Genomic DNA, 20,866 nt, shown 5'->3' with positions numbered 1-20,866 from the left:
CTGATGCCACCAAGATCTGTCAAGGAGCCTTTGACATCAGGCATGGAAGTAACTAGGTTTCCCTGGTGTCTCAGCAGTAAAGAATCCTCCTGCCAATGTAGGAGACACAGGTTTGATCCCTGGGACAGGAAGATCCCCTGGAGGTGGGCATGGCAACCCACTGCAGTATTCTTGCCTAGAGAATCCCCATGGACAAAGGAGCCTGGCAGGCTACAGTCCATGGGGTCACAAGAGTTAGACACAACTTAGCGGCTAAACAACAGTAGGAGTAACTACGCCTTTCTCTGTGTCAGCTGAGCAGAATATGGCAGCTCACCTGGGCTTGAGGTCAAGCTCTGCTGTTTGCTGACTCAGTGACACTGGGCAAGTGCCTTCACACTTGGGAGCCTCAGTCTTATCACTGGAAGAACAGGGAGGGGAGCTGCTCAGGTAGTCTGTGGTTCTGGAACTCTCCTGCATGAACATCTGACGGGTGGTGGGGACACAAGGGCTGCAGCCTGTGTTGGGTGACCTTGGGCTCCTCCTCAATTCCCAGGACACGGGCTCCCACTCCAGTCTTGGCCCCAAGGGGACAGTCAGCTCAGCCTGTGGTGACAAGGGCAGCCATTTGCCAGGTGCCTTGGAGGTGCCAGGTGCCATGCACGCTCTCAGTTCCTTCCTTCATTCTCAGCAGACCTACGATGGATCATGTATCATTGTGCCCACTTTACAGGTAAGAAACTGAGGCTGTATGAAGCGACAGAGCCAAGACTAGAGCCCAGGTGTATCTTACTTTAACCACCACCCTCGGCCTCCTTCCCCCAAGTGCGGTTGTGGGGGTGGGGGCATGCAGCCCTGGCAGTGCCCGTCCACTCCAGAATTTTGATGAACACACACAGTCTCAACTCTGATAGTGACATAAAATGCCAGGTGCAAGGCCTGGCACAGAGCACACACTCAATCATGCTACACAGCACTTGACACTTTATCAAACTCTTGCCAGACCTAGTGTCCCCTTTGCTCCTCCACGCCAAACTGTCCACGCAGGCAGGCTAGGGAAGGTCATTCCTACCTTGCTCCACCCAGCTGCTAAGAGGTGGCTGGGGCACCAGCCCCAGGCCTGCTTGAGTTGGAGGCAGTCCCGAGCCCGCCCACAGAAGAACCCCAGCGCATTCTCAGCCCAAACATACATGGCCGGTGCAGGACACCCCACTCATGGCAGTTTCTCATCCAGCTTTATTGGCAGGCCAGCACATTGGGGTGGGCCAGGTCTGGGGTGGGGTGGGAGGGCATTGAGAATGCTGCTCTTGTAAGTGAACTTTGGGGGCAGCCCTGGGAGGCTTCTGGACCCAAGGAGCTAGTAGGATGGATAGACAGGTGGACTTGGGGTACTGAGATCTCAGACGGCCTCAGGGTGGAGACTGTGTGGGACTGGAGGCAGATTCCCAGAAGTCCGTGAACTTGCCCTTGAACGAGCTCCAGTAGTCTTTCAGGGAGCTGAAGCTCTCAGTCATCCAGTCTCTGGAGGTCAAAAAAGAGGGGAGCAGATGGGGTGGGGGTGAGAGTTGTCTCTGGGCAGTGACAACTATGGGGCTCCCACCCTCCCCCCACTGGCGCTCCCCCCACCCTCTCAACCCCACCCAGCAATGCCCCAAGACCTCAGGCTGGGACCCCCTATAGCTGCACCCCAGGAAAGGATGCCGAGGGTCATGATGGGAACCCAACCAAGGTCACCCCGAGTTTCTCCAGGTGCAGGCAGACGGTGGATCTGAAGCAAGCTGGAGAGGAGTGACTGATTTGGGAGATGTGTAAGGTCAGGACTGCCGTTCTAGTGGGGGCAAGTGATGCCCCCTAGAATTGTACATCCTGGTGGCTCCAGGTGGTGTGGGGCAGAGCGAGGCAGTCTCTCGTTTGGACAGTCATCAGAGGGTTGATAGCTGTATGATCTGGGGCAGGTCACTTGGTTAAGTGAGCCTTGGTTTTCTTATCTGCAAAACGGGGAAATAACATCCACTCTAAAGTGGGTCCTGAGGACTAAAAGTGTTTGTGAACACCTCTGCTATGGAAATGCCAATGTGGGTGGAGTGGAGGTGGGGAAGGTGGGTGGAGATAGCAGAGGACTGGTGGGCAGGGGCGAGGCGGGAGAAGGACTGACTTCTGTTCACATGCACCCGAGGACATCAAACCAGTCAGAAACACAGACACACACACACTGGGCTGAAATTGCTTTGAAAGTGAAAGTTGCTCAGTCGTGTCCAACTCTTTGCAACCCCATGGACTGTACAGACCATAGCATTCTCCAGGCCAGAATACTGGAGTGGGTAGCCTTTCCCTTCTCCAGGGAATCTTCCCAACCCAGGGATCGAACCCAGGTCTCCTGCATTGCAGGCAGATTCTTTACCAGCTGAGCCACAAGGGAAGCCCAAGAACACTGGAGTGGGTAGCCTATCCCTTCTCCAGCAGATCTTTCTAACCCAGGAATCAAACTGGGGTCTCCTGCATTGCAGGTGGATTCTTTACCAACTGAGCTATCAGAGAAGCCCCAGAAATTGCGTTGGGTGGATCCAAACCTCCAGATTATCAGAAAAGGGAAATGGAAATGAGGGCAAGGAGGAAGAAAGGAGGATGACAAAGAGAGGCATGGTGGGATGCGATGCCTCTCCATCATCTCTCCCTGTGAGGGAGCCTGTTTTACAGAGAGAAAGCAGGTTCAACGAGGTGCAGGTCCTAGGTGGGCGTGGGAGAGACACGGGACCCCCGTGGGGGCTCTCACCAAGTCCCGGGCAGGTAGCAACCAAAGGCAGGAAAGTGAGGGTGTACCTGGCCTGCTGGGCCACCTGGGACTCCTGAACGCTGCTCAGGGCATCCTTGGCGGTCTTGGTGGCCTCCTTCACATAGCCCTGCATCTTGTCCAGAAGGGATCCCTCCTCGGCCTTGGTAGCTTCTATGAGGAGAGCAGGACTGAGTGGGGTGAATCAGCTTCTGGGGAGCCCTTGGCTCCTGCTCAGCCCCCCATTGGGGTTTGGTATCCCCCAGCCACTTGCCAAGCCATCCCCTTCCCATGCCCAGCCCAATTCCCACTGGCTGCTTACCAGGCAAGACCAGGAGCGCCAGGAAGGCAGCAAGAAGGAGCAGCCGGGGCTGCATGGCGCCTTGGTTCCTGCAGGGAAGGGTCCTGTGAGCTGTTCCTCAAGTCCCCGCCCCCTCCACCACCACCAGGCGGCCCTTTCTGGGGAGATGCGGTGGCCCCTAAAGCAGGGCCTGAGCCGGCTCAAGTCAGGAGAAGAGAGGGCTAATATGGGGGAGGCCATGGGCTTTCAGACAGGGGACTGGGGGACCCAGGGTAGAGAGAGCGAGGCGGGGCATGGAGCAGGAACCCCCCAGACCAGGAATCAAGACACGTGGATTCTGGCCAGGTTTCTGCCACTAACATGCTGAGTGACTCTGGGTGACTCTCTGCCCTCTCCAGGGCTCAGGTTTTCTGTCTGGGGCACAACTGGGGTGTCTGAGTCTTCTTCTAATCCTAAACATGCAGAGCGAGCAGAAAATGGAGCCAGTGGCAGTCCCAGCTCCACCACTAAGCTCTGTGTAGCCTTGGGCAAGTGACCTTCCCCTAGGGACCTCGGTCTCCCCAGAATGCCCGGGGAGAGGCACTCATCAAGCCTTAAGTCTTCCTCAGCTCTACAAGCGCTTCTCCAGGCTTTGCTGGCTGGGCTGGGCACAGACCCCCACCGGCCCCTCCCCATCCTGCTCTCTTTATCCCCCAAACCTCCAGGGAGCCTTACCTGGAGCGGCTGCTTCTTGGGGTGAACTGCGTACGCAGGCAAGAGGGTTTGGACCTGTTTTATATTATCCCCAGGACACAGGGCAGTGTGAGGGCCCAGGCAGCCGGGCAAAGGTCACCTGCTGATCAATCTAGACCAGGCCCTGACAGAGGGTAGCCAGAGGCACCCAGGCCCGCTAGGAGTTGGGAAATCTCTAGAAAGCTGAGGGTGCCCACCTGGCTCTCTGCTACCCTTATGGCTTGGACCTGGGGAGACCCCATTTCTGAATAGCCTGGTTCCCCAGGGAGAGGCTGGTGAGTTGGGTGAAGGGATTGGGGGACAAACCTCATCCATCCCTTTGCCCTTGGTTTCCAGGTCCTTCCCTACTTTAAGCCCTGCCAACAGCCTGCAAAGTGGGGGTGATGTGAGAGGGGGATTGGCTTCTTCAGACTCGACACAACTCAGCTAGCTGGGCTGGGGTGTCTAGAGTGAAGTCACAGAAGGCCTGTGGCCAGGGGCTTGTGCAGAGGTGGGACACAGTTGAGTGCCCACAGCCCCCTCCCCAGGATCTCCGTCTCTGGGCTTCAGTCCCGAGTGCAGCTGACCCAGAAATTTCCTGCTGATCCCTCTCTTACAGGGGGTGGTGGGAGATGGTCAAAGGCTGCTGAGCCCCAGGCCTTTGTTTTACCACACCATCTCCTCATCTTGCCCTCTGGACTCACTGATAACGTCCCCAGGGGGCAGACTGTGCAGCTGGGACTGAGGCCAGCACTGAGTACCTCTCGACCTCAGACCTCAACTTCCTCAGCTTAAACATACCAGGCCTCATAGTCCTGTGGATGGGGAGGCAACCAAGGCTGTGGTGAGGCTGGTGTAGTGGAGAGAGGGGCCAGATGAGCTCAAAGGGACAGTCAGCTGTCCAGGAGATGCCCGGCCTCTTCCTGCGGTGAAGTGTCCCTTGGGCTCACACCAGGAGCTGCAGCCTGGATGGCAGCATTAGGGAGCTCTGTCTTCCAGTGAGGTCTCAGAGCCAGGAAATTCCAGATTTAAATGGTGCCTTTGGCACCTACAGATATGACCCAGGGCCAGAGATCTAACATCTCAGTGCCTCAATATTCTCCTCTGTAAAATGGGGCTGGAACACTGATACTCCAGAATTGTGGTGAAATATAAGAGATATGTAAAAGCAGCTGGTCCATGAAGGGGGCTAGATAAATCTCTCCTCCTTTCTCCCAAACACCTGTCCTTCCTTAGACAGCATAGTCTGAAGGCAGGAGGAGCCTCCAATGTAGAATTAGGGCTTTTGGCAGGTGGCCATCTAACCAGGAAGAAGCAACTAAACCCACCATGGTAAGTCAGAGGTCCGAGAAAGTGACCTAGCTCTACCTTCAGAATTCTTTATCTGTGGCTGAAACTTGAAATTTCTCCTTAGAGATTTATTCCTTTCACTTAGACATGGTTATCTGTTAAAATGCAAATGATTCCTGCAAAGTAGACATTATTAGGGCTCCGCCGGTAGTTCAGCTGGTAAAAAATCTGCCTGCAATACAGGAGACCTCAGTTTGATTCCTGGGTTGGAAAGATCCCCTTGAGGAGATAGGCTATCTGCTCTAGTATTCACAGGCTTCCCTGGTGGCTCAGATGGTAAATAATCTGCCTGCAATGTGGGAGACCTGGATTTGATGCCTGGGTTGAGGAGATCCCCTGGAGGAGGGCATAGCAACCCACTCTAGTATTCTTGCCTGGAAAATCCCCATGGACAAAGGAGCCTGGCAAGTTGCAGTTCATGGGGTTGCAAAGAGTCAGACATGACTGAGCGACTAAGCACAGCACAGCACAGACATTATTAACCCCATTTTATAGGTAGAAACCTAAGGCAGGGCTGGAGACATAACAAGGTACCCATATTCCATCCACGGCAGAGTTGGGAACCAGAATCCAGGTCTTCTAATACGCACACTGAGACCAAACCGCATGGAGAGATGAGACCCTTGGAGGTTTATCAGGCACTCAGAGTGCATCCGTTTCAGCCTCTCTGAGCACAGACTGTGGTGATGGGGTGGGGAAGAGAGGAAGGTGATTGGGAGGTCCTGAAGGATTTGGACTTTGGGGAAGGTAGAGGGCAGCCATGTCCACTTCCCTCTTCGTTCTGATCTGTTCCTTCTCCTCAGAAGTGAGGGTCACAGTGGGAATCCAGATTCCAGGCTGGGCTGGGGCATGCTGGGTTGGACTGGCTGGAGCCTTGGCCTTGGTTCCTCCAACTCTCCTTCTGTGTGTGTGGAGCCTCTGGAGGAGGCCGCCCTCTCTCTCCTGGGTGGCAATGGGCCAGTGAGCCCAGGGAGGTCAGAAGATGTGGGCAGAGAGACCCAGCGGTGTGGTGTCAAGCTGGGTAGAGAACCGGAGAGTGTGGGCCTCTGCAGCTGGGTTGAGACATGCCCTGGGGCCTGGGACCTTATCTCATTCCAAGGGCTTGGCCTCTGTGTGCCTGTGCCCCTCCCAGCAGCTCCAGGTGGGTCTCAGTAGGGTGATCTGAGGAAGGGTCTGATCAGTGGCCCAGCCTAAGCTGCCTCTCCTTCCCTTCTTCTCTCCCTCCCCCCAGCATAGCTCCCCTGGGATGAGGACGCTGTTCCAGCCGTGGCCCCCATACCTGGTAACGGGCAGGGAGGAGGGGTGAGAAGGAGAACGTCTGATCAGCTGGGGCCAAAAATGGTCCTCTAGGGTTAAACTAAATCTCTCTGCTTCCACTTGTGTGCGAGTGAGGCTTAGCTCACGAGCCTCTGTGACCCATGCCCCTGCCACAAGGCTGGACTGGGCAGCGCTGACTCAGCCCTGCCAGCCAGAGGCCCTGGTTCACCATGGCCTTCTGCGCTGGAAGTTCCTCCTAGTGTCTCACCCAGATCTTCCCACCCGGGAGACACCCCCTTTGAGCTCTGCCCTGGGTGGACGGCCAGTGTGGAGCAAACATGGGCACCTGTGTCCATGTGATTTGCCCGTCCCTGGCTGGGCCTGAGTCGTTCCCTCCTGCTTCTGGGCTCGGGCTGCCCACCGGTTTGATCTCTGTTGAGGGGGCAGGAGGGTGGCCATAGGTGATGCTAGACTCTCAGCCTCATTACCTCATTGACCATTTTAGGTCTGTCTGTTATACAGATAAGGAGATTGAGGCTCAGAAAGGGATATGGTTCACCCAACGTCACACAGCCCTTTGTGCCCACCCATGTGGCCATGCCCTGACTCATAGGGCCAGGGTCTGCTGGAGCTGCGGGCACTCACGTCCTTTCCATCAGCAGCTCAAACAATCTAAGACAGGGCACAGGGGCCTCTCATTCTCTCCCACCGCCCAGAACTAATCTGTTCACAGACTGATACACAGCATGCTCTCTGGTACTTTCCCAGCTGTCCTGTGGATAAGACTGCACACTTCCACTGCAGGGGGCGCAAGTTTGAGCTCTGGTTGGGGAATTAAGATCCTGCATGCCACACATTGTGGCCAAAAAACAAACACACATGCTCCCATCCAGTGAGGGCAAACTCAACTGAGAGTCCTTGGTGACTTGTTGCCTGCTCACCTCTGGCCCATTGAGGGGGAAAGGGATGAGGCCAGAGGTGAGCAACTACCTTTGCTCCCAACCTAGGCAGGACTCTGACTGATTTGGGAGCGTCGCAGTGCAGTGAAGTCTTCAGGGGCGAAACATGGCTCGTGCTTGATGAGCGCTGACTGTGGGCCAGGCATGTCTCCTAGCATTACTCAGATTATCTCCCTGACCCCCTGAAGCCCAGAAGGCATGCACTGTTTTATGCCCTACTGAGGCACACAGGGCTCAGAGAGGTTAAGAGACTTGGCCGAGGTCACCCAGTCAGTATGTGCGGAGCCCACATGCAAAGCCAAGGAGTCCAACTCCAGCATCAGAAGCCTTCATAAACTACTGCGAGATGGCCCAGGCTGCTCCTGGAAGGAGGAGCTCCCTGACGCTGGGGGTGGCGATCGGTGGGGTGGGACACTGCTAGGTAGTGGGGATTCTACAGAAGGGGTACAAGCACTGGAAGGCCTTTTTAGCTATCTCCAACCCCATGAGACATCAAGTCACTCCTGGTCTATGAAACAGTGGAGACACGGGAAGTCAGGATCAGCCCAGCTGTGGACTCTTCCAGTGGCAGATTATAGAAGCCCATCCACGTGCGGGGCATGGCATTCATGGAGGGCAGCCAACGGTGCAATACGATGGATTTCATCTCCTTGTCACTCAAGGTGATCTGTGTGGTCCAGCAGAGGGGCACAAACTGGTCAGGATGCGCCACCTTCTTGGTGGATGTCTTTCTGTGTATGACCTCACTTGCAGAGGATGTTGGAAGTCCAAGTAGAAGATCTGGATACCACCACCACCCCGCTTCCCCATCTCCTGATGAGAGGCTCCCTGAGAGCCTCAGGTCTTGTGATTCATCACAAGCTGACTGCTCCCACCCAGGGAGGAGGTGGGCAGGAATCAGACCTCGGGCCAGTCTGCCCCTCACCCTGCATTGTGCCTGCCTGATGCCCCCCAGAGGGTGGGGTCTCACTCTGCCACTCTCATTAGAGCAGCAAGCATGCTACTGTACTCCTTGTTTGGTCCAAAGCCAGAAAATAGTTAATATTCTTATTAACAACAGTAGTGGCTATTTTTTAGTGCTTACTCTGCCAGGCACAATACTGCTCATTTCACCAGTAATATCGCATTTAATACACCCAACCATCCCATTTTTAAAGGAGAAAATGAGGCCAGAGCTGGGCCAAGTGGAATCACTAGACCAAGGTGACACACTTGGCAGTGGTGCGACGTGCAGCACACTTACAGTTAATACCTTCAGCACAGGATCTACCTCCACTCTGCCCAGGCTTGCAGGGGTCACCTTCTCCCGGGCTCACCTTGACCAGAGCCCTAGATCTTGACTCATTATCCCATCTGTGGCCCTGGGTGTCCCAGTCCAGAGCCTGGTGCTCTGAGATGGAGTCAGGGTTGGGGGATGTGGGAGTGGGGGCCCCTCCTCACTGGGGCAGACAGAGGAACTGTGAACTTTGCCCCACTCCCCAAGCCGAGCACAGACCCGGAGCGGCCACAGGGCTTCTGTTTATCAGTCCCGAGCTCAGGTGTTCCCTCAGCCTCATTCCTCCCTTGGCTCACGGCCCCTTCCACGATGGGTGGGGCACACGTTCGGAACAGCTGCTTCTGAATGCTGCCCGAGCCCCAGTCTGCCATCAGCTTCCACGTTGTCCAAGGGCCACAAAAGTCCAAGAGGCCTCCTGGGAATGTATCACCTTCCAGCGTGGAGTCACACTGGGGAGGAAGGTGGGGAGGGCAGCCCAGTGAGGATTTAAATGTCTGACTGGTTCTGAGCTTCAGTCAGTTCCAACAGCAGTACAGTGAGCTGCCCGAGAACCTCTCCTCTGGCCCCTCTGAATCCAGGAAGGATCTGGTGCAGTAGGAGACTCTCCCAGCCCAGCGAGGAGCCCAGGATGTTCCTGAAGGCTGTGGTCCTGAGCCTGGCTCTGGTGGCTGTCACCGGTGAGTAGGAGCTGCCTTCAGATGGCACTGTTAGGCAGGACCCATCTGCTGCGTCAGGCAGGAAGGGTGGCGAGTCTGGGGCCAGGGCGAGAGGACAGTTCGGAGTGCCTGTCAGCCCACAGCTGGAGGCAGGTGGTTCCCCAGCTGCCATTCAGCTCTTAGGAGTGCTGTCCATTCACAGTGCTGGGCTCCCTGGCATGGGTGCTGCCCCAGCTTTATCTACCCCTGTGGCTTCTAACTAGCCAAGCGCAGAGAAATCAGTGGCTGTGCCCCACCCCCGACATCCAGTCTGCAGCTCAGGGATGGGGCAAGGGGGGCAAGGAAGGAGACGGCGTTCATGAATTTGCTGTTTCCCACCCAGGAGCCGAGGCAGAAGTCAATGCCGACCAGGTGGCCACTGTGATTTGGGACTACTTCAGCCAGCTGGGCAACAATGCCAAGAAGGCGGTGGAACATATCCAGAAGTCTGAGCTCACCCAGCAGCTCAAGTAAGAGGGGCAGAGCTGGCAGGAAGGGCTTCTTAAAGGCCATGCAACGTGTGGGCAAGGGCTGGACTCAGAGGCAGGAGACCTGAGCTTAGGACACCCACTGCCCTGCCATCAAGTCACTGGGTGACCAGAGCTCTCCAGACTTGGATCCTGGGATTCATGTGTGCAAATAAGGAAGGCTGGACTGAATAATCCCTGCTCTAACTTTTCTTTTTTTCTTTTTGTCATGCCCTGTGGCTTGTGGGATCTTAGTTCCCTGACCAGGGATCAAACCCCTGCCCTGAAACTGCTGAATCCTAAACACTGGGCCACCAGGGAATTTCCCACTTTAACTTTCCAGAGTGTAACAAATGGCCACATCTTAGCACTGAGGCTCCCAGAAGAAAGGGAGGGAAAGAAATGTCATGTGAGCTGGCTTCTAATACATTCCAGGACAGGCCTCTGTGAAATCATGGCAAGGGGAGGGGTGAGGATATTTGGGAAGCCCCTGGGGGTGTCCACACAGCAGGGAAACCAGCACCCAATGTGACTAGAAGATGCTAGAAGAGGTCCAGAACATCACAAGTGATCTCTGTCACAGCACACCTGGGCTGAGAAGGACCTCAAAGTCCAGTCTTTCTACTTTACAGATAAGGAGAGGCAAGCCCACTGCTCCAGCTCACATGATAGGTATTAATTGATACTGTGACTCAAGCTCCAGGGGAGATCCAGAGGTACAACGTCAATGTATTTACCTTAGTCGATTACATCCATTTGCTTAAATCACCATCCACCATGGGGAAGGTCACGGGGATAAGATGGGTGAATTCAGTACCCTGCACGCTCCCCTGTCTTAGGCAGGTGTGTGGAAGGTGAGTGGTATGTAAGGAGCTAAGGTCGCAGTGGGGGAGCCTGGCGGGCTTACAGTCCCGGGGTCGCAGAGTCGGACAGGACCGAAGCGACTTAGCACGCAGGCAGGAATGCCAAACCTCACGGTGGACCCCTTGCGTCCTTCCCCCGCAGCACCCTCTTCCAAGATAAACTTGGGGAAGTGAGCACCTACACGGACGACCTGCGTAAGAAGCTGGTGCCCTTTGCCACGGAACTGCATGAACGGCTGACCAAGGACTCCGAGAAGCTGAAGGAGGAGATTCAGAAGGAGCTGGAGGACCTGCGGGCCCGGCTGCTGCCCCACGCCACCGAGGTGAGCCAGAAGATCGGGGACAACGTGCGCGAGCTACAGCAGCGCCTGGGACCATACGCAGAGGAGCTGCGCACCCAGGTCGACACCCAGGCGCAGCAGCTGCGGCGCCAGCTGACGCCCTACGCGGAGCGCATGGAGACGGTGATGAGGCAAAACCTGGACCAGCTGCAGGCTTCGCTGGCGCCCTACGCCGAGGAGCTCCAGGCCACGGTCAACCAGCGCGTGGAGGAGCTCAAGGGGCGCCTGACGCCCTACGCAGACCAGCTCCAGACCAAGATCGAGGAGAACGTGGAGGAACTGCGCCGCAGCCTGGCCCCTTATGCTCAGGACGTCCAGGGGAAGCTCAACCACCAGCTGGAGGGCCTGGCCTTTCAGATGAAGAAGCATGCTGAGGAGCTGAAGGCCAAGATCTCAGCCAAAGCCGAGGAGCTGCGGCAGGGGCTGGTGCCCCTGGTGAACAGCGTGCGTGGAAGTCAGCCGGGCAACGCCGAGGACCTGCAGAAGTCACTGGCAGAGCTGAGCAGCCGCCTGGACCAGCAGGTGGAGGACTTCCGCCGCACCGTGGGGCCCTACGGCGAGACCTTCAACAAAGCCATGGTGCAGCAGCTGGACACGCTCAGGCAGAAGCTGGGCCCCCTGGCGGGGGACATGGAAGATCACCTGAGTTTCCTGGAGAAGGATCTGAGGGACAAGGTCAGCAACTTCTTCAACACCCTCAAGGAGAAAGAGAGCCAGGCCCGCGCCCTCCCCGCACAGGAGGAGATGCCCGTCCCTTTGGGGGGCTGAGTTGCCCCTGGTGCCCCCGCCCCACCACTGACACCTGCCCTGCCCTGCCCCCTGTCTGTATGTCTGTCCCAAAGCAGTTCTTGTACAGACCTGTGGATACCTGTCCAGTGGAAAGTGATGCTACGTCTCGCTTCTCAATAAAGCTGCTGAGAAACTAGCCCGGTGTGGTTACAATGGGGCTTCTTGGTGTTGTGGGACTTGAGGGCTGCAGGGAGCACCGTTAGCAAAGCTTAGATGGGTCAGCAGTGGGTGCTTAGAGGGACTGGGGGGCTGGGAGAGACTAGGGGGGCAGCGTGTGCTGAGAGGTGTGGAGAGAGTCCTAAGGGGAGGTGGATAAAGATGTTACGCTTTGGACTTCCCTGGTGGTCCGGTGGGCTTCCCAGGTGGCTCAGTGGTAAAGAATCTGACGCTGGGCTTCACCCCGAGGGTGCCACCAATGTGGTCAGGACGCGGTCCTGGGCTCTGGGGAGTTCATGACACAGTGGGGAAGACTGTCCCTCCTCGTCTAAGATCTTCTGTGCCTTTAATCTGACTTATTTGGGTGAATTTTGGTTTATTCCACCCACCCCACCTCACTTCTATTATAAAATTGATTCATGCTTATTTCAGAGGTTTTTTTTGACTACTAAACCCATGATCTCCAGAGTCGAGGAATGGGGCCCATAGACATGTCAGAGTCCCGGGAGGTGGGGAGGAGGAAGTGCCTGGGGGCCCTGGTGAACTCTGCCCAGGAGCCTCCTGCAAAGGGGCCTGTTGGCCTGGGGCTGCAGTTGCCAACCACTGAGTTGGGAAGATCCCCTGGAGAAGGCAAAGGCTACCCACTCCATTATTTTGGTCTGGAGAAGTCCATGGACCGTATAGTCCATGGGGTCTCAAAGAGTCGGACATGACTGAGAGATTTTAAATGTAAAAAAAATGTAAATGGGGCAGGAGGCAGGGGAAGAGAGGAATTAGGCCCCAAGCAGTCTCACCAGCACAGCCAGCTGTGGACTGAGGTGGGCTCTCCTAGGAGGGAACCCCAGAGAAGAGACAGTTCAAGCCTTTTGTCCCAAATGACCTGACATCTGCTCTTTCCTTCGAATGGAGTTTAGGCCTTTCAAGGGAACAACACCAAGGGACATCAAGGAATGAAAGAGGAAGCTATGCCCTGCCCCACCCCCGAAAATGGTGGCCAATGAAGAGCAACCAGTGGCAGAAGCTTCTAGAACTTTAAAATACAGAGATGGCCCTAAAGTTGACACGCGTTAATGCTAGGTGCCTTTAAAAATTGTTGTACCACATTGACTCATATAATCCTCACAACAGACAGAGACTTCAAAGACGCAGCAGGTGAGGAAAAGGCAGTTCAGGATGGTGAAGCACATGATCTAGCAGTGGTGGGAATGAGATTGGAGCCTGGGCCATCCAGCTAGAGAGTATGCCTTTTAAGTACCAGGCTGTGGTGCCTCCAGGGTGAGCCCAGCATAAGGAGAACAGTGAGCTCCGCCCAGAACCCCAGAGAGAAGGGGGGATGCACTCTGCACGAGGGGCTGTCACAGAATAAAGAAATTGCTGGGCCTAGATGGTAAATTCAACAGGTCTGTTTGCAGGAGAATGGGATTTTGCTTTCTACTTCATAGATTTATGTAGTGTTGGGACTTTATGAGGATTTAGTATTATTTTTATTGTGGTATAATATATATAACACAAAATTTGCCATTTTAAGTGCATAATTTAGAGGCATTAATCACATTCACAATGTTGTACAACCATCACCACTATCTCCAAAATTTCTTCGTGACCCAAACAGAAACCCTGTGTCTGTAAAGCAATTACCCATTACCACTCCTCCACTCCAGTTTCTGCTGATGGCTTCTCCTGTCTCTTAGACTTTGCCTATTCTAGGTAATTCATGTAAGTGAAATCATACAATAGTTTTACTTTTGTGTCTGGCTTCTTCCACTTGGTATAACGTTCTCGGGGTACTCCTGTGTTGTATGGTATATATTAGCATTTCATTTCTTTTTTATTTTTATTTGGGGGATAATTGCTTTGCACTGTTGGTTTATGCCATACAACAATGTGGATCAGTCATAGGTACGCATATGTCCCTCTCTCTTGAACCTCGCTCTCACCGCCAGCCCATCCCACCCCTCTAGGTTGTCACAGAGCACCAACTTGAGCTTCCTGTGTTACAGCAACTTCCACTAGCTTTCTAGAAACAAATATTAATAAATATTCACCAGAGTTTCTCTAGAATCCAGTTTTGACCACCTGGTGAGACTGCAGCACTTATACACAGGAAAACTGTGTACTTAGAGCCCCTGTGAGTGTCATGGAAGGACGTTTTTCTGGATTCTGGTGCAGCCCACATCAATATATCCCAGCAGTCCCCCCAGACTTTTAGGGCTGAAGTCCCCCCAGCTACCTCTGGCTCCTTGGGTGACCTAAAGATAAGACTCCTCTGTGCACACGGGTTAGTGCCCCCAAAAGGAGCATCAGCCAGGGCTGGCGTGGACCAGGCTGAGACATTTTAACCATACCCCTGCATCCATCCCCAAAGCTCAAAGGTCAAAAGTACTCTGAGAACGTCCGAGGGGTCACATGCCACTGTCTGGTGGCTGGCATGGCTCTGATTGGTGAGAAAAGAGCACAACAGGGGAAAGGGAGGGCTCTCTCCTCTTGAAACCACAGGGCGTAGTTGCTGTTGAGGGCTGGCTGGGCTGGTGAAAAGCAGCTCCCACATGGGGACACCGTGTCCTCCAGGCATCATCATAGGACATGCTGTGCTCTGGGAGGAGGGACGCAGGCTAGTGACAGATTCTGCAGACAGAAACAACAAGCGTGGGGTTATCTGGGGACTTTTGTATCTGGGAGCCCAAGGGTGGGACCCTGGTTATCTTGCTGTGTAGTGACAAGCAGCTAATAATGGAGACCTCAGAACTGCCCATGTTAGAGGAATGAGGACATGAGCTGCTGGTTCTGAGATGGTGGCCTAGTGATACAGTGAGGAAAGGACTAAGACCTAGAAGAACAAAATCACAGGATGTTAAGATTGAAGGAATCCACCTCTCAGTCTAGTTCCTTTGACATCATCTATAACAAGTATCCTAACTCTTCACTAACAGTCTCTTGAGGTTAGGCACCCCACTTGTTCATTCGTTATTGTGTCTGCAGTGTGGTAGCCAGCCTCTGAGATTGATCCTCATCTCTGGTACTCATAACCTCATGTGGTCCCTCTCATATTAAAGAGGGCTGACCAACGTGATCAACAGGTTATTGTGAAAGTCATGGTATGTAACTCCCAAATGTGGAGCATAAAGGCTGCAGCGGCTTCCATCCTGCTTTCTCTTGGACTCTGAGGGGAGGCAGTCACCACGTTGTTGTGACTGAGGGACAATGTTGTGATGAGGAACATCATAGGAAGCCCCGTGGAGGGTCCACATAGGAAGGAACTACTGCCCCTCCTCAACAGCCAGCACCAACTTGCCAGCTGTGTGGGTGAGCCTCCTTGGAACAGATCCTCCAGCCTTGGTGGAGCCTTCAGATGACCACAGACCCAGGCAATGTCCTGCCTGCAACCTCATGACGCATCCTGAGTCAGAACCACACAGTCAAGCCACTGGCTCACAGAAATTGTGAGACATCATAAGACACTAGATTTGGGGGTGATTTGCTTTGCAGCAATAGCTAATGAATACACAGTGCATACCCCAGTGCCTGGAACAAGGCCATCATGCAATCGTTGAGTGAATGAATGCTGCTTTGTAATTTTTTACTTTGTATTTATTTATGGCTGCGCTGAGTCTTTGTTGCTGCTAGTGGGCTTTCTCCAGTTGTGGTGAATGGAGGCTTCTCTTTGTTGCGGTGCATGGACTCTAGAGAGCTCAGTAGTTGCGGCTCATGGGGTCTAGAGTGTGGAATCAGTAGCTGTGGCTCATGGGCTTTGTTGCTCTGAGGCACATGGGATTTTCCTGGGCCAGGGATCAAACCTGTACCTTCTGCATTGGCAGGAAGACTCCCAACCGTTGGACCACCAGGAAAGTCCCTGCTGCTTAGCACCAAACACCTCCACTGATAGCCAGCTTACCACCTCGCGAAACAATTGATTCTATCTTTGGACAACTCGGTTCAAGACTACCAAAATTAAATTGGTTCTTCCTAAACACAGCTTTGTTCTAATTTTTACTTCTCTTTTGAGTTACAGAATGATTATAATTCCTTCAAACACATGTTCTGCCCACAGATCATCTATCTAGGGACTTCTTGCATGAAACATCAAACCTTGTAGACAAAATTGAGTCTGAGATCTGCCATATTCCACAGCTGCCTTGGGATGAAGCATCTTGGTTAGTTTCTGAGAAAGCAGAGTCTTGTCTGTTTTTATATCTTGTCTTTATTTATATCTGTCTTATATCTTGTCTGTTTATTATTCTTGTATAGTCAGTGCCCAGCACAATGACGTAGTTCAGTTCGGTCGCTCAGTCGTGTCCGACTCTTTGCGACCCCATGAATCACAGCACGCCAGGCCTCCCTGTCCATCACCAACTCCCGGAGTTCACTCAGACTCACGTCCATCGAGTCGGTGATGCCATCCAGCCATCTCATCCTCTGTCGTCCCCTTCTCCTCCTGCCCCCAATCCCTCCCCAATTAGTAGGTGCTTAGTAAATATTTGTTGAATAAATGAATGAATTTAACAACTACTTTTTCCTGTTCAATTGTACAGTATGTGTATGCTCATCTTTATCATGCTGAATTGTTTTCTAAGGTGATTATGCCACTTTTTTTCCTGTCTCTTTTAATAATAGGAACTTCTTGAACAAGGTCTTCTAATTTTCTTATCTTTTCTCTCATTTCTTCCATCTCTGCATGCTCTCCTTTCTGGGAGACGGCCTCACTCTTTATTCAGTTTTCCGTTTCTGCAACTGTGTTTTTAATTTGCAAGAGTTACTTTTATTTTTCAATTCTGTGAATTTTTTATGGTATGTTCTTGTTTCATCAATGTAATATATTCTTTTAACTCTCTAATGATATGAATGGTATGTTTAAAAATTCTTCTGCCTGTATAGTCTCCTTTTCTCCAAGTTCCTTTTTTTTAAACTTTTATTTATTTATCTATTTTTGGCTGTGCTGGGTCTTCATTGCTACATGCAGACTTTCTCTAGTTGCAGCAAACAGGGGCTATTCTCTACTTGAGGTGCGGGCATTTCTCTTTGCAATGGCTTCTGTTGTGGAGCCTGGGCTCCAGGGCTCCAGGGCTCAGGGGCTTCAGTAGTGGTGGAGCACAGGCTTAGGTGTCCCAAGCATCTGGAATCTTCCTGGACCAGGGATTAAACCTGTGTCTCCTACACAGGCAGGTGGATTCTTAAGTACTGGACCACCAGGCAAGTCCCCTCAAGTTTCTTTTTTAACATCTGTTTGTTTTGGTCTCTATCTTTCATGTTAGGCTTGTTCCTCAAATGACTGGTAATTTTTGCTTGTCTGCTTACTGCAAAGTGGGGATTTAAAAGCTGATTTGGAGCTCCACGTACTGTGAGCTTCTCTGTTGGGTGGTCCACTGGAATGTTTAGTTGGGGGACCCCCCCAATGTAAAAATATTTACGTATTTTCCTTTGAGCTGGTTTTGTTTTCCTAGGCAGTTTCCTCTTCTCTCCTGCCTGCAGAGTAAAGGCCTGGGTGCCAGTATTCCTGTGGCCAAGTGGAAGAAGCAGGATAGGACTCAGCATTTACAGGGCACGCTTTATTTCTGGTACAATAATCTCTGTCCTCAACTCTGCCTGGCATTCTCCTTCCACAAATATTCAGTCTTCCCCTTTTCAGAGGATAAAGCTCCAGGCTTCTGCCAAGGTTAGAAAGAAATGCTAACTTTTCTTTTTAAGTAGTTTTAACCATTCTTCCATATTTTACATCAGTCTCTTCATTCATTCTATTTTTAGTGGTCCCTGGTGCCTCCATGTCAGGGCTAGTATGTACAAGCTGTGTACTGTACAATTCTGAGAGCACCTTTCCCACACTGTAGGCATAATGGAATTGTATATTTATTATGACAAACTTCTGGTAGATGGCTGTAGAGTGTCTTGAGAAAAGGGGGGCTATTACTAGTTCATACATGGGTGTAACGTTGGTTAACAGCAGATTTATTACAATTCCTTAGCCTTTGAGATGGAGAAGGAAATGGCAACCCACTCCAGTGTTCTTGCCTGGAGAATCCCATGGATGGAAGCCTGGTAGGCTGCAGTCCATGGGGTTGCACAGAGTTGGACACGACTAAAGTGACTTAGCAGCAGCAGCAGCAGCCTTTGAGAATTTAGTGCAATAAATCAGGTTGGCACTTATCTGTCCCCATTGCCAACTTCAGATCAGTTTGCTCAGTCCTACTAAATTAGTTGCAACTAGTCTGCCTGATTTCTAGCTTTTAAAATTTTGCTATGGTCTTTTTTTTTCCTCATTCTTTTTGTCCTTATGGATTTTTTTTTCTAAAAAAGAAAAAAAACTCTCTTTACCATATTTTGAGGAAAATTTCAGAGAAAAATATATTAGATGTATGCACTCAATTTGCCATGTATATCTGGAAGTCCATGACAGAGACAGAAAATGGCTGAAGGCTTTGTTGTACATCTTTCCTTTACAGTCTAAACCACTGGTTTTAACCTGGTCCTAATACTGGGAGGTCTCAGTATTACAACAAAGGATTTGTGAATAGGGATGTGCCTGTTCAGAAAATTTTCTTCCATTTAAAATTTAACATAAAACAAATAACTATAGAATGCATGCATTTTGCTGTAAAGATGTTCATTACAGTGGTTATAATTTTAGAAATTAAAGAAAAACACAATGTACAAGAAGAGATTGTTAAATTATAATATGCTGTGCTGTGCTTAGTCGCTCAGTCATGTCCGATTCTTTGCGACCCATAGACAGTAGCCCACCAGGCTCCTCTGTCCATGGGGATTCTCCAGGCAAGAATACTGGAGTGGGTTGCCATGCCCTCCTCCAGGGGATCTTCCCAACCCAGGGATCGAACCCAGGTCTCCTGTATTGCAGGTGGATTCTTTACCATCTGAACCATATAAATTATGATACATCCACATTAATTTCCATTAAAAATCACATTGTGAATGAACATTCATTGACATGGATTATAAGTAAGATGTACTCGTTAAACAATAAATCAGGTTACTAAACAGTCTGACTGCATAAAAATAAATTTGTAAAAAATATCTAAAAATATGCCTAGATAAAAAATTGGAAAATATACACACGCTCACGGTGGGAATACAGGTGATTATACATATGTGCATGCTAAGTCATTTCAGTCACGTCCCCCTCTGCAACCCTATGGACTGTAGCCCGCCAGGCTTCTCTGTCTATGGAATTCTCCAGGCAAGAATACTGGAGCAGATGCCATTCCCTCCTTCAGGGGATCTTCCTGACTCAAGGATCAAAACTGCATTTCCTGCAGCTCCTGCATTACAGGTGGATTCTTTACCACTGAGCCACCAGGAAGTCCAAGATGATATATTTACTTTTCTGTAATGCATGCTTTCTCTATAATATACTCTTAAATATTAATAAAAAGCTATTTATTAATGTTAGCTAACATTTTAAAAGATAAGAATTCCTACTAAAAATTTTCAGGCACTTTTTATTCTATCCATACATCTTGTCACCAGATGCTTAGATATTTGAACTACCTCACCTTGACGTTATGCAAAATTGCCATTTCTCAGTGACTTTTTAATATGATTCAAAGTCTGCATGTATAAAGTTTCATCGAGATGTTTATTTTGCTGCTCACTGTTTGGAAAAGCTTTATTTTCCCTGTGATTCTGACCTGTTTCCTTCTTCTGCTTACCACAATTATGTAACTGGCTGAATTTCCCTCTGCATGGATTTCCAAGAAACCCAAAGCCAGCGTGAAAGTCAACTGTTGCAACTTTGTCATCCCTTATTGCCCATGCCTGTGTCCTTCAGGTCTTGTGCTTTATCAGGTCATGCTTTTCTTCCACAATTTTTATTTTCTGATCCTAAGAGTCTTCTCCCTCTCTCACCATCATCATCATTTCAGTTTTCATTGCCAGCAGCCTCAAATCTTTGGTGACGAAGGAGGGTTTACATAAACAACACTCAAACAACTAAAGTCCTTATCTTTCTTGGCTCCCATCTCTGTGTTGACTCAAAATGTGCTGAGTACATTTTGTGGTATCAGAGTCCTCGTCACTGCCCCCACCTATCTGTTGCATCACCAGCAGGCTTTCCTGACACAAACATTTAGCGGGGCATTTCTCGGGCACTATGGATCACGGCCTGTGGAGACCATGGTGACAAGACTAAAGACTCAAGAACCTGCTGTTCTAGCCATAACCAGAGCTGCTTCTACCTCTGGAGGAAACAGGAAAGCAGGGGGCACTGAAGGTGGCATATTTAAGTGTGGGATGGAACAAGGAGGGAGGGGGACTTCACTCCCTGTGGTGACTTGACGGCTGTCCCTAGGCTTGGCTGCCCCCCTCCTGGCTGGCCCTTAGCTACTGTTCCTGTGCCCGCATCAGCTTACACGTGGAGCCTGGCTTCCCTGCATGTCAACAGCCCTCTTTCAACTGAATCATAAATCCCTGACACCTAGTTGACCATCTACTAAGTTCACAGGTGCCTGGGCCCCCCAGTAAGGTATATAGAGGCTCTGTGTGGTTCTGGTCCCAAGAGCAAGGTTGTGTCTTATCCCTGAACGTGAGATGATGTATTCGGCATGGACTTCAGAGTCAGACAGACTGAGGATGGGCCCGGGGCAAGACCCCGAGCAAGTTCCTAAATCTCTTGGAGCCTCAGTTTTTCTGTAAGTAAAATGAGGATAACAATACCTATTTCAGAATGTTGACTTGAGCATTACAGGCAGTAAAGGGAAACACCAGGCCCATGGGAAGTTCTCAATAGACGGATTATTGTTATCAAGGCTTTTCAGATCCTACTGGGCCAGACTCTGAGGGGCACTGAGATGTGCAGATGTGCCCATGCTACCCTCAAGGGTTGCTTCCTACCACCACACTCTAGCCATACTGAGCACTTCGCTGTTTTCCCAACAAGCCATGGATTGCATAGCGTCTGGCTTCCATGCCTGCTCTCACGCTGGGCATCGCACCTCCTCCCTTTGT

The 20,866-nt window shown here is 51.5% G+C and overlaps 2 protein-coding genes across 2 annotated transcripts; one reads left to right on the top strand and one right to left on the bottom strand.

Annotated features, from left to right (window-relative positions):
• Positions 1-1,388: 1,388 nt before the first annotated feature.
• LOC129629232 (apolipoprotein C-III) lies at positions 1,389-3,126 on the bottom strand. The gene is made up of 3 exons (XM_055549146.1): positions 3,072-3,126; positions 2,800-2,923; positions 1,389-1,500 (listed from the first exon to the last, which is right to left on the bottom strand). The coding sequence occupies exons 1-3, from the start codon at positions 3,124-3,126 to the stop codon at positions 1,389-1,391; spliced, it is 291 nt and encodes a 96-aa protein (XP_055405121.1).
• A 6,105-nt stretch (positions 3,127-9,231) lies between these two features.
• On the top strand, positions 9,232-11,878 carry APOA4 (apolipoprotein A4). The gene is made up of 3 exons (XM_055547570.1): positions 9,232-9,280; positions 9,642-9,768; positions 10,771-11,878. The coding sequence occupies exons 1-3, from the start codon at positions 9,232-9,234 to the stop codon at positions 11,735-11,737; spliced, it is 1,143 nt and encodes a 380-aa protein (XP_055403545.1). The 3' UTR covers positions 11,738-11,878.
• The last annotated feature ends 8,988 nt before the right edge of the window (positions 11,879-20,866 follow it).

Source organism: Bubalus kerabau, chromosome 15 (genome assembly GCF_029407905.1).
Source record: "Bubalus kerabau isolate K-KA32 ecotype Philippines breed swamp buffalo chromosome 15, PCC_UOA_SB_1v2, whole genome shotgun sequence".
NCBI lineage: Eukaryota > Metazoa > Chordata > Mammalia > Artiodactyla > Bovidae > Bubalus > Bubalus kerabau.
Note: the sequence above shows the minus strand (reverse complement) of the source record. Positions and strands in the feature narration are given on the sequence as shown.